Source organism: Diorhabda sublineata, chromosome X, assembly GCF_026230105.1.
Source record: "Diorhabda sublineata isolate icDioSubl1.1 chromosome X, icDioSubl1.1, whole genome shotgun sequence".
Taxonomy (NCBI): domain Eukaryota; kingdom Metazoa; phylum Arthropoda; class Insecta; order Coleoptera; family Chrysomelidae; genus Diorhabda; species Diorhabda sublineata.
Window position 1 is genome coordinate 36,868,310 of NC_079485.1, and position 18,037 is coordinate 36,886,346.

General features: G+C 30.0%; 2 protein-coding genes across 2 annotated transcripts; one reads left to right on the forward strand and one right to left on the reverse strand.

The window, feature by feature from the left end:
• Positions 1 to 5,191: 5,191 nt before the first annotated feature.
• On the reverse strand, positions 5,192 to 9,852 carry LOC130451489 (protein ABHD8-like). The gene is made up of 7 exons (XM_056790529.1): positions 9,669 to 9,852; positions 9,035 to 9,570; positions 8,306 to 8,606; positions 7,991 to 8,238; positions 7,137 to 7,310; positions 6,239 to 6,449; positions 5,192 to 5,445 (listed from the first exon to the last, which is right to left on the reverse strand). Exons 2-7 carry the CDS (start codon positions 9,415 to 9,417, stop codon positions 5,332 to 5,334), a joined length of 1,431 nt encoding a protein of 476 aa, XP_056646507.1. The 5' UTR covers positions 9,418 to 9,570; positions 9,669 to 9,852; the 3' UTR covers positions 5,192 to 5,331.
• Positions 9,853 to 10,806: 954 nt separating this feature from the next.
• On the forward strand, positions 10,807 to 15,304 carry LOC130450700 (electron transfer flavoprotein subunit alpha, mitochondrial). Its single transcript, XM_056789256.1, has 6 exons — positions 10,807 to 11,084; positions 11,279 to 11,419; positions 11,665 to 11,929; positions 13,052 to 13,267; positions 14,163 to 14,314; positions 15,054 to 15,304. The coding sequence occupies exons 1-6, from the start codon at positions 11,049 to 11,051 to the stop codon at positions 15,228 to 15,230; spliced, it is 987 nt and encodes a 328-aa protein (XP_056645234.1). The 5' UTR covers positions 10,807 to 11,048; the 3' UTR covers positions 15,231 to 15,304.
• Positions 15,305 to 18,037: the final 2,733 nt, after the last annotated feature.

Genomic DNA, 18,037 nt, shown 5'->3' on the forward strand with positions numbered 1-18,037 from the left:
TCTCAACTGCATACGTTAATAATTCCATCTATAAGTAGCTCTCTATAAATTTTTCTTCGACATTCTCCTTTCTCAAGTTTATTTGCTTTAGAGTACACTTCATAGTATTCAGGTACCTACCCAAAAACGGCTCGTTTTATTGTCACGAATCCAGGAGAATGCCTTACGACAACACATTACCATATTTGATGCTATCTGTGTAAATTATTCTGTTCAAAAAAATGAGTTTTTCGATAAAATTTTTAAGATATACCAAAATTTCTTTCGTAGTACTAGAATCTTAGTATTTATTATTACTATAGTTGTATCAACTTGCGATTATACAAAACCAACACATTAACGCTTGTTAAATAATAGACTAGTAACCATATATATCATTATCAGTTAACTTTGGTCAGACTGTACTTTTATGTCATTTGAAATTTGTCATAGGTAAATGCACTGAGATTTACTGCATCATTATTAAAATTTCTCCTTCTAAATCTAAAGGAAACTATTATAGCCTTGATTGTAGATCTTCCAATTCTTCGGGCTTGTTTTCTTACGCTTTTTTAACAAAGTGATGAAATGCTTTACAGTTTCTTAGTTCCATTATATAATTCAAAATTTTAAGTTACATTATATTTTATTGAAAACAGCTTCAATTTATACCATTGTTGCTTATGCTTAGCGAAGGAAATAGATAATAATTTAATTCCATTTTTTCCCGATATTACCAAATACCAATTTTATCCGAAATATCAATTAAAAGCGAGATCTCTTTGTGTCCAATCATCGCTCTAATTACTTTTTACTGGAATTTGATTGTGGATTGAACTAAACCATTTTTCCATCACGTATAGTCTCTTTCTGAATTTCCAACATTCTATTTCAAAGCCAGTAAACGATAGAATATGTTTAAGGTCCAGTACAAACGCAAAACTTTTTAAATACCTATCAATTTTTTACTGGAAAATAAAACAAAACCTTTAGTTGTTTAAATAATTTATTGAACAGTACAGGTGTATAAAACAATAAATAATTACACAAAACTAGTTGTATAAAGTTACTGTTTGGACGGAATCATTGCCAGATCACTTTGTTTGAACTTATTCTATATTGTGATGCTTTATATATGTCTCAAGTATATTGTCAAAGTCGTGACATTACTATTTCACTAGTGATATTATAATTAAACGGTAGATTGTCAACCAACTTACAATTTGATGGTTTCGTTTTAGTCGTTACAAATATCATGGACACTATAGTGAAATTATAATAAATTTAGGTATATTATGAGTTGACAAAGGGAGACGTCGAGCTCTCTGGTTGTCAAGTTCAGAACAACACAAAAGCTTCAATAACCAGCAATACCACTATGCAAATGATGTTTTGGACATAGGAAATGAAAAAATATTAATTATTAAGCGCAAAACTATTTCTTTACTAGTGATAAAGGTTATTACCCGCAAAAAATATTATGCCATTTTATTTAGTGACAAACGATATTAACTGGATGGAGCAAATGGATCTCATAGACCTTCAGGTTTCTCCGGATGCTTATTTTAAATGGTTGTTGAAATAGCAGTTAAATTGTAAGAAATTAAGGCAATTGACAATCTACTGATTAAATATAAATCACTAGTTAAATTGTAATATCAGGGCTTTGACAATATAAGTGCGACATATATACTAAATGCAAATTTGAGGTAGAAAATACTCGAATTAATTTTATATAACTGAGAGTTAAAATCAATATGGAAAAATTCATGTGTGTTGTGTGTAGTTTTGTTAGCATTATTAGACTGTCTAAAGTTCATGCACTATTTGCGTTTTCTCACAAACAACTTTAAACTAAATACTTTCTCAAAAAGCAAGTGAACAGTAAAATCTGTTTTTTCTTCTATTTTGTTCATTTCTATTAACCACTTTATTCTGTTTTCTCTATACCACAACTCAAACATCAGACTTTTGTTTCTATTTCCAAGTTATATTTTTTCGATGATGCCGTATTTAATCTCTATCTGGATTAATATGAAAAAAATGTGAATCTCTTCTGTATTTATATTCCAGTTTCTTATTTCTTCCATTATTGTAACATTTTTCCAAAATATATAGTCAAAAATATCAGAACAAAATTCTATTGACTACTTTGCCTAATGACAAAAAATATGTTACTTCCACTCCTCTGATAAGGAGACAAATACAGAAACGACTGTAGATTATGAAGTTTTTAGTTTTTATGGTATTTACGACTAGAAATTTTGATTTCTATTTGTTGAGTTACTATTAGCATAGGTCAAGTTACATTCCATTCAATATATAAGATAATAACATTCTTATGGAAATCTAGCTTTTAAGAGTTACTAAACATATTTTCACTTATTTGTATACATTATGTGCTCATATCCACCTATTTTACTGGCATCGTTCAAACTACAAAAATCGATTTTGTGAATAGGTCTTCGAAACCTACAAAACTCGAGACTTTGTAAGTTTATATGTGGAAAAATAAATTTTCATCGACTTTTTTGTACAACCAAATCATTTATTTGAATGGTTAAGTTAGTTTAACATAATCGCCTATCTGGCATTAATGGGGATATTAATAGTAAAGTAAGGTTATTAGATTATAATCTTTTAACCAGTCTTGACAGACAATTGACTACCTCTACTTGAAATAAAGTGCACTTCACTCAAAACCATGATTTTGGCTGTAATATAATGAGTTAAATTTTGAATAAAAAATACAGTATTTTCTTTGAAACTAGATAACTTGTACATTACGTTGTAGTTTGTAGAATATTATCAAGTATATTCAAAAGATTGAATAATTCCTAAATACACACCCATTCGATTCATGTTGTTTTATGATAATACTTATTGGGACTCCAATGCGACCCAGAATTGTGGCCATATCTACCAGATGTCTCAATCTTTGTATTCGTCGTATATTAGCAAGCAATAAAAAAGTTCAACCATCTTCCACTGAAAGGCATTTTGAAGACAGTTAATAGAAATAGCTCCTACCAATGTTTTATTCAAGAATAAGCTGTGCTACTAAAGTTAAAAGAAATGATAACACCAAATCAATATATTTGTGAAAATTGTCTGTGGAGCTTGGGTGCGAATTAACAGGAGTGCTTCCAGTGAAACTAGCTATTTAAATTGACTTTGAAAAAACGATAAGTAACATCTTTGTAAAATATTTGATGTTTTATAATATTAAATTCAAAAACTCTCACGCCTATCATTATTCTTTTTAAGTGTTTTTATATTTTTATTAATTTGAATAAGAGAACGACTAATTGATTTATTTGATTCAATTAGAAATAAGAATATAGAGATAAGTTACCCATATACATTTAAAGGCAGCGCTGTGACGTAGAACAAACAATAAACGGGTTTGAGTAGATTAAAATATCATCATCCCAGTGCTAGAGACGTTTATTTTTTTATTACATAATGTGTTGGCCAAATGGTGTGCCTTTAATGTTGTGTATCTAGGAAATCCTCAATCTATCTATTGAGACTGGCTGTATACATTTCTCTGCACAGAAACAATTCATTTTCTAGTAAAAATGGGCAGATTTGTCATATCGCAAGAGTATTATTATGCTAAAGATACTTATTCCCAATTACTTTCAAGTGATAATAAAAATAATTGCCTTGATTTTTTCATGAATAATAAAATTGACAATTTTTGAATATAAAACTTATTATTGTCATGTACTATCGGCTTACTATAGCCTCTTTGTACTATTGCTTATCCTACCATGTGGAAAGAAATAATCAAGAAAATTATAACTGTATCAACTACTTTCTTAAAATAAAAAAAGAAGATGTTCTCTTAAACAAGAAGTTGTTGTTAAAGATGATACGAGATTTTTTTGAAACACTGAAAATTCATCATATACATCTCTGATAACATCTTATCACCCCCCTCAAAGAGACGTTGAACCCTGACGTTGATGAGGAGGTCCGCGGCGGTACAAAGGACAATTCATTTTTATTGGCTTAATCCAAGGCGGAAACAATCATGCCGAGGGATGAATGAGACCTGATCCCTAATCAAGTGTTGCGAACAATACTTCCTCTTCACCCGCGAGGGCTCTGAGCAAATCGGGACACGGAATCCACTACCCCCAAAGCATCTATCGATTTCGAAGCAACATCAGTGGCGCGGAGAACAAAAAGGGGAGCTACCGCTGCCGAGAAGGTTCAGGGCTTAACGGCTCCAGATGCTAAGATTACCTCTCTCTAACCCTCCTTCACCCAGAGCTTCCAGCCCGGAGGTCCAGGTAAAGCCTGTTAAGAGACCAAAGTCCCCTGGTTTTTCAGCCCATCGAACGATTGAATCTGCAGCTGACGAGAGTCCGCTTTCACGGAAGAACTGCTGCTGAATTTCATTGACGCGGAGATTGGGGTCATCATGCGACCTCCAACCGGCAGTGGAACCAAGTAACAGCAGTTTCTTCCTCTTCAGCTGGTTAGGTATTATATCCTAATTCGTCAAAAGATTTTAGCCATATGCTTTTCCAAGAACTTAATTCAATGGTACACGACAGACCTATCAGAAGGCCTATGAGCTTAACGGCCTTTGGCTACCCACGAATCTACTATGAACTATGAACATCTTATCACAGAAATGCCGAACTGGCTGGAGAATAGCCGGAATTAAAAAAACATGAATAAACAAAAATATTTTTTTAATTAAGTTGTTAAAAGTGGTAATAAAATACAGGAAATTGAAATGGAAGATGGTTTGTTTAATATAACGTTGGGTTTATCTATGAACTACAAGGATGACGTAAAAAAATTTTGTGTTATTTAGTAGACTCTTTTCCATTTCAATGTGCCGTTTAGATGTAAGCCTGTATCAAACCAACTTTATAATCATTAAATGTTTCAAAAGCTACATCACTGCACCAATCTATTAGTTTTCGGTTTATTTTCACTACATACTATTGCTGATATTCCTAAAATGTTCTGTAGTATTTTTAAATTTTGAATTACTAATAGAATTTTGAGTTCTCACATAAACATAATTTTCAATTTGTTTCTGCATTTTTAAAAAATTATACACGTGGACAAAAAATTTTGTTTATTCATAGTTTTTTAATTCCGGCTATCCTCCAGCCAGTTCGGCATTTCTGTGATAACATGTTCATAATTTATATATATATATATATATATATATATATATATATATATATATATATATATATATATATATATATGTAAAATATCAAATTCAAAAAAATTCATAATTGAATGTTCATGTACATTCAACCGTAATGTGTATCTTAAAAGTTTTGTAGAAAAATGATAAACATCAGAAATTTCTATGAATCAACTCCACATATCTAAAAAACAAATAATCATGTGTATTAAATGCTCTGGTGTTTCAATCATTGGTAAATGTCCAGCATTAGGAATTAGTTCCAAAAAAGCTCTTGGAATTGTCTGTAAAAAAACGAAATTACACATAATATATCAACATTGAAAGAATACTTTAACTGCATCGAGTAAAGTATGCAGGCATAAAACATGTTATTTAAAACCATGTTCCAGTTATCCATCACAAATCTATATGTCAGATTTAGTTACTTGAATAATATCATTTGAATGTTGAGTAAGAAGTCTTATTTTCGTTCTACTACAGATATTTCTAGCTGATAATAATTCGTCATAAACTAGCGTTTGCATTTTTAGTCATTCTATGTGCAATGCTAGATCATTTTTATAGACTCTTGTTAAGCCAAACATTGCCATCAAATTTAGTTATAAAAAACTTACAAATACATGAATTTTTGGTTACTTTCATAATTTATCAGTATGTATTAGGCAGGTGAATCTTTTTCTATGTGAGACAGAACTGTTTTGACATGTCAAATAAACTGTTTGAGTATCACAGCTATTGGTTAATGGAACATTCAAAGGAATACCAGAACAGTAGCTTATGGAGGACTATAATTACCAATATTGCAGTCATTTGTCAGTTATTGAAAAACACACCCTCCAGAATAAGATTTCATGATAATGTGAAATTCATTCTGTTTCAGTCATTTACTCATGTCTCTCCTAATGTGATATTTATTCAAGATTTTAGTTCTTTGAATACTCTACACGATATTTGAATTTATAATACAGTGGGCGATAGAATTGATTATTACTAAATCAGAAAATTAATATATTAAAAGCAGACAACCTCTCAAATTACTGTGCTAATATCAATTTTGATAAAATATTTACTGACCCTTTCCATCTCACACTCTTGGACTAGTGTTACGTGTGTATCTTGTAATCCATGTACTAAAAGGGTAGGAGATATAATTCTTCTGTGAAAAGCTGTATCTCCTTGGGACCATTTTTGACCTTTTGTCATATTTTCGACAACATGTCTTGGTAAACCATTTTCATCATCACAAACTTTAAAATGTTTGCCTCTTGATAGAAAGAAAAGACTCCTGAAATGATTAATTTTGAATAAGCTATTCATTGTGAATATTATGCTGTCCATGAATTAAAAAATAATAAAGCAATTGGAGATGGTAAACTTATAATGAAAACAAACAACAATACTCCTTTCTAAAGTCAACCTAGATTCTAATATATATAAATTCAATCGAAGTTTTTGTCAACTTTATAGTAAAGATGACGATTGCAGGGTTATAACAATAAAATACCGAAATGTGATCTTTTTGAAATAATTCCTATCTTTTGATATTTATATATTCATTATCTATGAATCAATGGAGAGTATTGATAAATATGTGAAAAAATTATAATAAAATGCATATATTTCAAAATGTTCAGCATAGTAATATAGATTTAAAGTTGTTTTATGTCTATCAGCAATTTCAGACATAAATAAATAAATTAATAATACTTATTTTTGAAATATTTCGAAATTAGGTTTTTAAGAACGTTACAAACAGCTTACAGGGTAAAGGATTGTGTAGTGAGCTTATTGCTCTACAGATCATTGGGTTACGGTGTCTACTAGGTTTGCATAATCTCATAGTCCCTCCTCTCATCTAATAGTGGGTTAAATTAATGAATTACATGTTGGCTTATCTTATTCAAATGTATGAACAAATAGAATATTATTGTTTAGTTGTTGGTATTGATTTGGATGATTAAAAAATACATACCTTTTGACACCACAGTATAGTAAAGGATTTAGGAAAGTATATGCACATCCTAATGGAGATATTTCATTTTCTTTTACAGGTGGTGCTAAAGGAATTGGTCCACCACCACTTATCAATATAAGTTGCCCAATTTTCTGTGCTCTATGTGGATACATAGCAGTTATCAAACTACAACTAGCAAATAAGGCATATATTAATTAGTAAAAACTGAAATATGTACTATGACTGGATAGTTATTTCAACATACAGGTTAAAAAATGTTACCAATCATTCATTCAAATAGAATGTATACATAGGAATGTCAACGACAACAAATTAAATTAGCTGATATCAATGTAAATTCCTTTAGAGATAAATCACAAATTTTTCTGTAATTTTATGATTCAAATTGAATTCAGTGATATGAGAGGCTACTTGATCACACCATGTAAAGAAATAATTATATTATTAAGTATTGTCCCAAAAATTTTTATTCTTAGATTTATTGCGAACTGAGCCGCATTGCTGAAGCCGGAGATATTTCCACAAGCAATAGATTTTTTTAATTTTCGTTTTGTATGAAACTTTCTTAAAACTTCATCAGTTAGATATTGTTGTTTCTACTTTAAAGCAATAACCACTGTTTAGCCTTTTGTATGCATTTTGTAGAATTACAATATCTAATACAAAAACCAAAGTCAAATCCTCATTAACACATTTTAACTACTCTCTGTTAAAACAGAATGGTATATTGTATAGCTCATTACAATATCTGTGGAAAATTTCAAAACCACAATATAAGAATAACAAAATTTCCAGCAATATGTATATTGTAAAAAATTATTATATATGTATATATATACATAATAAATTACCCATAAGAATGTCCAATTAGAACACACTTTCTTTTACTCTCTCCCATGTAATGGTCAAAAATTGTGAGTGCTTGTCTAAGAAGATTATTAAAAGTATAATAGGTTGATTTTGTTGGTGCTGAGCTAAAGCCGTGTCCTAACATATCAGGAGCAATAACTTCATAACCACGACAAGTCAAAGCATTTATAACTATAGTCCATATATCTGCTGATGTTCCTATTCCATGAAACAATATCACAAGAGGTTTCTAAAAAAATGAAGATACAATTTGGCAAAAATATATATAAGTATATTCAAATCATTATATTGCTTACTTGTATAGATTTTTTATGAATGCATGTTTTTCTAACACAAAAACTATTCCTCAAATCAGTCTTGTTAGCTGCAAAGTCATTTGATTTAGTCTTTTTACGCAATGTTATAACAATATTATCTTCATCTGTCACTTCATATCCTAAATTGATTTGACCATTGTTTGTGTTTCTGCCCCTATTATCTTTATTTTTTACCATATAATATTCATAAAAGGCTTCAAAAAATGTGTCTTGAATAAGACGTTCTACAAATGTTGCTATATTTGTAATTTTGGTTGGAGACAGTTCTAAACTGGGTACCCTAAAACAAAAATATACAGCTTATAATACATAAAATGAATTTTAAGTATATTCTAATATCAGTGGCTAAGGTTTTAACCCATAAGAACTAATAGGTAAATATTTGTTTTTAAGACATATCATTTATGACTATTTTATACAGTTGTTTGATTTTAAAAACAGTAACAAGTTGTGTTAATCAACTAAGTGAGACAGTCCACAACAGTCCCAGCTCATATGAATTAATAATGGTTTTCACACATGAAATCAAGTTTTAGAACTTTTAATTTAATAAAAATGAAATATGAATTTATTGCATATTTTACTCCAGTTCAATTCAACTTATATCAATTTGTCAGGTTTAGTATTTAAAACATCATATTATTCACTTTCATATATTTATACATAACAATTAAAAAACAATACAAATATGAAATATTTCATACTTACAGTTTTCTACTAGTTTCATTACTATATCCTAGAGGTTGACTTGAAATAATGGAATGCCTGAATGACCTCCTAAATGAACAATTACAGTTTCCAAGTTTTAATGGTTTATTCCATTTGCTGAACCAGTATTCTTCTGACAATGAACATCTTTTAGTATCAAATAGTATTGGTTGAGAAACAACAATTGACCTCCTTACAAAACCAGGTAGAACATGTATAACTCTTATTTGAATCTTAGAATCAATAACTATGAATTCACAATCCCTAGACGGATTCAGATCAAGGGGATAAATCTTGTGTCCTGTATTTAGTGTATTAACTAAAGTTCTCCATGATTGTACTACTTTTGTACCACAGTCAGTTGATTCTATGTGCTCAGACATTGTTCAAACTGTCTATGTAACGCCCATTCTCAGTTTAAATCGAGTACAATCTCATTAAAACAATCAAGCTATATGAAACAAATATGAATCATTTTAATAGGTTGGTCTGTACTTAATTAAGCTTAGATGTTCGTTACTCGAAACAGCACGTATCTGAAAACCATAACATATTAATATTTACAGAAAGAAATATTAAATAATTTGCAAAAAATTTCCATTTACAAATAACTAAGAATGTCACGTTCACTTACTTAAACTGTTAATTGTTAATGAAAGTGAAAATATGCTACTATTTTAATATTATATTGGTAAATCAGTGGAACATACACATGTTCTTAATTTGTAAATTATTTATTTATTATAATTAAAAAAAAGCAGTGACAATAATCAGTCTTTCACAGTAATCTCTAAACACTTTTACTTGTTGATTGTTATGATCAAAATTATCAAGGAATAAAACAAGCAAATAAAAAATTGACAGTTCTGACACACATTAGAAAGCCACAGAATATTTTCGAATAAGGATTGCACAGAACGATAGGAACAAATGTCTCATGTTATTTAGACAAACTAAGAAAAAATCACCTAAAATATTAGTGCTTACTAATCACTGTGAAGCTATGAATATCATTATATTCACTTTATCTTCACACTATCATTACACCAAAACTCAGATTATTCTCACTTAGTTCAATGCACGTTCATTTTCAGTCTCACGTGTCTCAAAAATGGAAGTGAGGTTGAAGACATTACGTTCCTTTTATTCACTGATCAGTTACGTCATTATTTGGTTATAAGATACATACAAGTGTCACAGTTCACTTGAATGTAAATGGAAAGAGGCTAATGTCAGTTATTAATATTCTCACTTAGTGATTGGTCACATTTTCGCTGTTTTCTGTCCATCCTTAATGCGCAATTTCATGTTGTTGGTTGACGTTGGCTTGGAACGTCAAATAAGATCACGTATAATTTCAACTAGAGCGTCATTTTAAATTGATGCATCATCAAATATAAGAGCGTCAAGCTTCAAATATACCACCTTTGCCAATAGACAATTTTTTCAATAATTGCTTGATTAAATTCTTAGCTTAACTGAGTGAATTATTCTGATCTATAATATATCTTTATGATTAAATCGTTAGAGTTATTGATAAAATACTCTAGAATATTTAGCTCGTAGTTAATTGCCCTTTTTGACAATACTATGATAATATGAGTTAAGGTTTTTTGCTATAATATCTAATTAAAAAAGTCAAATAATGTTTAGTTTTGGACGCTACGACGCTCTAGTCAAAATTGTACCATGACAAGACTTCTTTACAACTCACATTTATATATATATATATATAACCATCATATGGTTTGTATCTCCTACTGCTGTTCTTTAATTTGGTATTCTCTCCTCCAATTCCTAACCTAAAACTATCACAAAATAGCATTTGTGTAAATTATGCCAAATATCATGTATCATATCACCACAGAGAAGAAGAAATGTCATGTATTGCCTGTTATTCCACATAGACAGCAGATGGATATATTGTATAAATTGTATTTTTGAATGAACTTTGTACTGTTAAGAAACTTCTTATTATTTCGTTGTTAACTAATTTACCACTATAAGATTAAATATGTTTTCCAATTATTCTAGAACTTTGGGCCCACAGGTAAGCTTTGAAGCTTTTTTATTAATTATTTTCAAACAATTATTTGAAATTGAAAAATTATGATTTTTATTTAGTTACATTTCAGTGGTTAGTTAAAATGTCTAGTACGGTCTTATTTGTTTTGTGTTGAAAAACTCACAATAGCTACTACTTGAAATTACCTATTTTAACAAATGGATTATTCTATATTTTAGTTTAGAAGGTTTCAAAGTACATTAGTAATAGCTGAACATAATAATGAAGTCTTAACACCAATCACACAGAACGCTATAACTGCTGCCAAGAAATTGGGTGGTGAAATATCTGTATTGGTTGCTGGAACCAAATGTGGAACTGTAAGTATTTTTATTAATAAAGATAATAGATGAAAAACTTTGTTTCTATAAAAAACATGGTGTAAGAATATGTTGGAATAACATTTAAATAACCTTAGCATCTCCTTAATCTGTATTTGATTAAATCGGTTTAAAAGATACCTATTGTTTTGCAGTATTGAATAATGTGAATTTTCTTTAGTTCTATTAACAAGAAAATAATTTATATTCTGGTAATAATTTTTGTTATTTGAAAAAAATTATAGCCCTCTTCATCTGTAGCTAAAGCAAAAGGAGTATCCAAAGTCTTAGTGGCTGAACATGAAGCATTTAAAGGGTTCACAGCAGAAAGCTTAACTCAGTTGGTATTAAATACTCAAAAACAATTTAACTTCACACATATCATTGCTGGTGCATCTGCTTTTGGAAAATCTCTTTTACCTAGAGTAGCTGCCAAACTTGACATCTCTCCAGTATCTGATGTTATTTCAATTAAATCAACTGACACTTTTGTAAGGACTATATATGCAGGTAAATGAAAAATATAAAGTTTCCAATTTATCATACTCTGGTTACTGAAATTGATGTTATGTACTAATTCCTTATTGTAACAATGACAAAAATGACTATTTTACCAAATAATAATTGTGAAATTTTGGGACGTCCTCTCTATCATTTTCACAGCAAACAAGCAACATCTAATTGAAATCACTATATGATATAAATTGCATTTCATACCTTTGCTTCCAAACATAGTTAACATTTTTCAGTATTACCTTCATAATAACTTTGGGACCTAATGTACTTTTATGTGTTCCTTTAAAATCTTTACGTTATAGTTCAATGTTGGAAACATACCTTTTACAATATTTTTGGTAACATCCCAGGTAACAAACATATTTTAAGGTTCTTACACACATGTGGTAGTAAAACTTCCATCCCCATTTAGAATAGTATGGAGTAGATATCTGCCCTTAACGTGTATAATTTCAATTTATTTATAGCCCGTCCAAGCTTATCTGTATCATCCAGGAGTGATGAGGCCGGAAAGTAGGTGTTTATAAGTTAACTCACACTTTGCTTCCTACTTTCTGTATTGTAAGTGCCATCTGCTTTCCGCTTGCCTTCTGCTTGCTGCCATAATTGCTTCACTATGCCTTTAGGTAACTATTTCCATACCTCCTTTGAAATTTCCATTGAGGGAGCTCCAAATTCTTTCTTGTTTGTACCTCTGGAGTTATAGTATTTGATTTTTAATTGAAGTATATTCAGATCCGATCTTTTATAATGAATATTGGTCTATAAGATTTTCACTTCTCATTGCAAAGATATATTCGTGGCTCAGAGAACTTTCCTTCCTCGATGGGAACAGCCAGCAACTGAATAAATATTTTTTTACAAACAGTTTACTTTTGTTTAATCTAGATGACAACTTGGTTATCATATGCTTGTCATATATTGTAGTTGTGAGTGTATGGATAGTAAACAGTACACTTTACCTTAAGTATTTTAACTTTAATGTCATATTTTCAATTATTTCATTAAATGCCTCCCATGTTGTTTCTGTAATGTTATTTCACTTAGATATATTAAATAAAATATGTACTATTTCTGTTGTGTTTGATCTGACTGTTATTATTTTTATATTTTCAGGAAATGCCATACAAACATTGAAAGTGAATGATCCTATAAAAATATTAACAATTAGAGGAACAAATTTTGAGGCTGATTCATTAGAAGGTGGATCTGCACCGACTGAAAATATATCTGCTGATGGATGTGCCACTGATATGACTACATTTATCAGTCAAGAACTCAGCAAATCTGATCGACCTGAACTAACAAGTGCCAAAGTTATTGTTAGTGGAGGTAAATTAGTGTTTTACTTACACTACTATTCAAAACATCTTAAGAAAATTCTTTCAAAAATATTGTAATATTTTATTCATACAAAAAAAATTGGAATCAGCATCCCATATTGATAATGGCTTAATACATGATTGATTTATTTGTTAGGGTCTCTATAGGCTACTTCAAAGTTTTTGTCAATAGTATTTGCAGGTTTTGATTTAGAAAACCAGAATACAAATAGAAAAACCACAGCAGAACTGGACAATACCACAATGGGAATGAAATGTTTTATTTGTTGGAAAGTTTCAAGTTTTTTTATTCAATAGTGACTAGACATATATACATTGTTATTAGTGTTGGTAGTAATGTGATAGATTATTGTTGGTATTGAATATAACTGGAAAAGTGAATGCAAAAAGAGATTCAAAATAGTCCTAACCTTACCATACACCTTGGAGTGAATCTTGTTTAAACTATGTCAGAGCTTATTGAACAGAATAAAATATGAAAATATTTCAAAAATTTGCAAAGTCCATCTTAATAAATTTAGCTGCCATTTGTGAAAATATAACAATGAAAGAGCGAATGGAACAAGTTGAACGAAGATTATTCTCATCAATTAATAGATTGGTTATATTATGTAAAAAAATATATGAAAAAGGCTATTGGCTTCTTGGTTTTATTGGATAACTACTTGCTGTTTTCAAACCTTCTGAGCTATTTGCCTAATATCTTGAAGATGCTGAACAGAGTACAGAGTAGTTTACATCAATTATGGATTAAAATATTTGTTAAAAGTTGCATATAAATACAAGTTTTGAATAGTTTATTTATTGAGTTGTAATTTAGATAATTATCCATACATATTTTATTAGTTCATACAAATCCTGTACATAATAATAATATTTTTTAGGACGTGGCTTAAAATCTGGAGACAATTTTAAACTTCTTTATGATTTAGCTGATAAGTTGAATGCTGCAGTTGGAGCTTCCCGTGCTGCAGTGGATGCTGGTTATGTACCTAATGATATGCAAATAGGTCAGACAGGAAAAATTGTAGCACCAGTGAGTACTTGTTATACATTTTATCATTTACAGTTATTATTAGTATTTTATTTAATTTATTACTTAATGGCTTTAGCCATGTTGGTGTGGTACGCAATATTAATATCACCCTATATCATTACAAATCCATTAAAATAAGAATATGCATCATGACTCAATCCTTCTGTTCGCTTTTCTGTGTACTGGGATACGTCAATCATTGTCGAATACCCAAAATCTGAAATCATCAGAACTTTCCATATGACCACTACTAGTCTTTTCCAGTGTTAGGCTTGACAGAAATCCAGTAGCACTATCAGTCTGAGATTAAACATCAACTATTTTTATATCATTGCTCATTTTTTGTTGATAACTCTGCACAAAGTTTTGATGAAGTGATGTAGACAAAACAAACCTTTGTTTAGAGTTTGAAGTCGCAGAAATCGGTCTTGATTTGGATCAGTACTCTTGTATTTTCATCAATAGCTGTATCACTAGGTTAAGTTTATGATTTTGGCAAATGCTAGTGATTTCAATGTTACAGTTCTAGGTCGCTTACTTGAACAAACTGATTTTAAATTAAATAATAGTTTGAAAAGTAGAAAAAACGCACTTCAATATCAGATCAAACTAAAAATTGGAAAATATTGAGTATTAAATATTCAAGCAATTTGTAACTGTTTTGTATATGTAATCAATAGCATATATTTTTTACGTGCTGATATGTCTTTGAACTAAAATTTTTAAATATTTTTTGAAGGATCTATATATTGCTGTTGGTATTTCTGGGGCAATTCAACACTTGGCTGGAATGAAAGATAGTAAAGCTATTGTTGCCATCAATAAAGATCCCGAAGCTCCAATTTTCCAAGTTGCTGATTTCGGATTAGTAGCAGACTTATTCAAAGCTGTTCCTGAATTAACTGAAAAGCTGTAATATTAACACATGTGTTATACATTTAAATGAATATCATTTATTAGCAGTATACAATATATTTTTACATTACATAATTTTATCTTTGTTTTACCTTTGTATATGTTAGTAGCTTCAAAAATTATATATATATATATATATATATATATATATATATATATATATATATATATATATATATATACCCCGCCCCCACCCTTCTCTTGATAATGGATCCAAACCTTTTGATATGTTTGTGCTTCTAAATGTCTCTTGTAATAATTTTTAAAAATCTGTAATCTACATCATGAACTTCAAAATAAGAATAAAATCAGAATAGAAATTTGTTCTAATAAGAAAAATTATAATATAATATTATATATTATATATAATTATAATATATATATAATTATAATATATATATAATTATAATATATATATATATATATATATATATATATATATATATATATATATATATATATATATATATATATATATATATATATATATATATATATATATATATATATATATATATATATATATATATATATATATATATATATATATATATATATATATATATATATACTACAATCAATTTAAAAACAAAACATCAAAACATAAAACATTTTTCCTTACCATATGTACAAGGACTTTCCCAACAATTATCGAATTATTTCAATAAATATGATAGTAGTATAAGTCATAGAGGACATAATACATTATCCAAATATTTCACTAAATTAAATTCTAAAACACCAAAAAACAAGAAGTAATATTATATCAAGTGCCTTGTACTAATTGTGACGCTGTCTACATAGGGCAAACATCTCAGTATTTAGAAAATAGACTAAGAGGTCATCAATACGATAAAAAAATAGAACTGCATTAACGAACCATGAAATATCAAAAAGACTTAAATTCAATTATAAAGATTTAAAAATTCTTGAAACGGAATCTAATACATGAAAAAGAGATTTTTTAGAAATGGTTCACATTCATAAGAACGAAAAAGCTATAAATGATAAAAGGACCTAAATAATTTAAGTAAATTTTATAGCTGTATTTTGTAAATTCTAATAAATTTAATATATTTGAGATGTGGAAACCAAGGAAAAATTAATTTCTCTTATTGGAACAAAGTACTCAGTTGATTTTATCCTTATTCAGTAAATCATTTCTGTCTTGGAGAATGCATTGAGATCGAAAACTTTCTAAGGAAATTGTGTTATTGTATAGTGAAAATTTAAATTTATTTTGTTAATAATGGATATTTAATAAGACATGTGATAAATGAAGAAGCCGCTAGAATAATCGCGCTTATACAAGATGGCAGCAGTCAAAGATACGTCACCGGGATAATTGGAGTTCAACAAAGCACCATATTCAGAGTTGTTATTCGCTACCAAGAAACAGGGCAGCTAACCAGAAGACCGGGATAAGGCCGCGGAACGGTAACTTCGATAGTAGATGATCGTTATTTGAAGTTAACAGCGTTAAGAATTAGCCATACCACCGCTCGAAGGGTGCAAACAGATCTGTTGGCTGCTCGTAATGTCCGAATAAGCCTACAAACAGTTCGAAATAGGCAGAGAGAAGCAGTAATACTAGCCAGAGTGCCAGCTAGAGGTCTACGTCTTACCAGAGAACATCGAGTAGCAAGATTGGAATTTGCTCGAGAACACGCACATTGGTATATTCAAGATTGGTCCAATATTTTATTCACGGATGAATCAAGATTTTGTCTGTATTAATCAGATAGGCGTGTACCAGTATATAGGCGACGTGGTGAACGGACGATCAGGTTAATTTTTGTCAAAATGAAAGCTTTGGTGGTGGCTCTATCATGGAATTTCTTTCGAGGGTTGTACGGAGCTAGTATCAGTGAATGATGAAAGACTAAATGCTGACAGATACATAACCACTATCCTGGAACCCCATGTAGTGCCCTATATGCCTCATATCGGTGACAACTCTGTGCTAATGCACGATAATGCTCGTCTACACGCTGCTAGAGAGGTTCGACAGTACTTAGAAGAGGTCGAGATACCCACCCTGAATTGGCCTGCACGTAGCCCGGATCTTAACCCAATAGAGCATGTCTGGGACCATCTAGGATGGCAAATTTAGCAACATCTGGCACCAATAAGAACACTAGATGATCTTCAATATGTTCTTTTTAACTTCTGGGAAAACAGGCCGCAAGGATACGTGCAGAACCTGTTTAGAAGCCTTTCAAGACGAATGGAATCTATAATTAGAGCGAGGGGTGGCAACACACACCATTAGAAATTCATTGTCTGGTTTTAGTTTAAGCACCCTTCATTTTTTTGTATAGATGTTTTGTACAATTTTTTGATATTTTCTATGTTTTGGTAAATCAAACTTTTTGTCATCTGTAGATTAAACTGATATAAAATAAATGTTTCAAAAGGCGTATCTATTGTTGTTTTAATTCGTAATAATAATAAAATTCGAAAAATAGGCAACACATTTAAAATATTTGTGATCATGAGTGATGCGATAATTTTAGTGGAGTGATAGTCGGACGGAGCAAAATCTGGTGAATAAGGGGGGTGTTCTAGTAATTCAAACCCAACATGAGATTTGTGTGCAAGGTCGTTTTTCTGCAAAAACAAAACACCTTTGGATAGCTTTCCGCTTCTTTTCTCTTTAATTTTTTTCCGTAGAGTGGTCAGTAATGTCGAATAGTAATCTCCAGTTATTGTTCCATCCTCATCCAAAAAATCAATCATGATTACTCAATGGCAATCTGACACAGAATTGGCCTTCCCGATCGGTCATCATCTTCAATGGAAAATTTA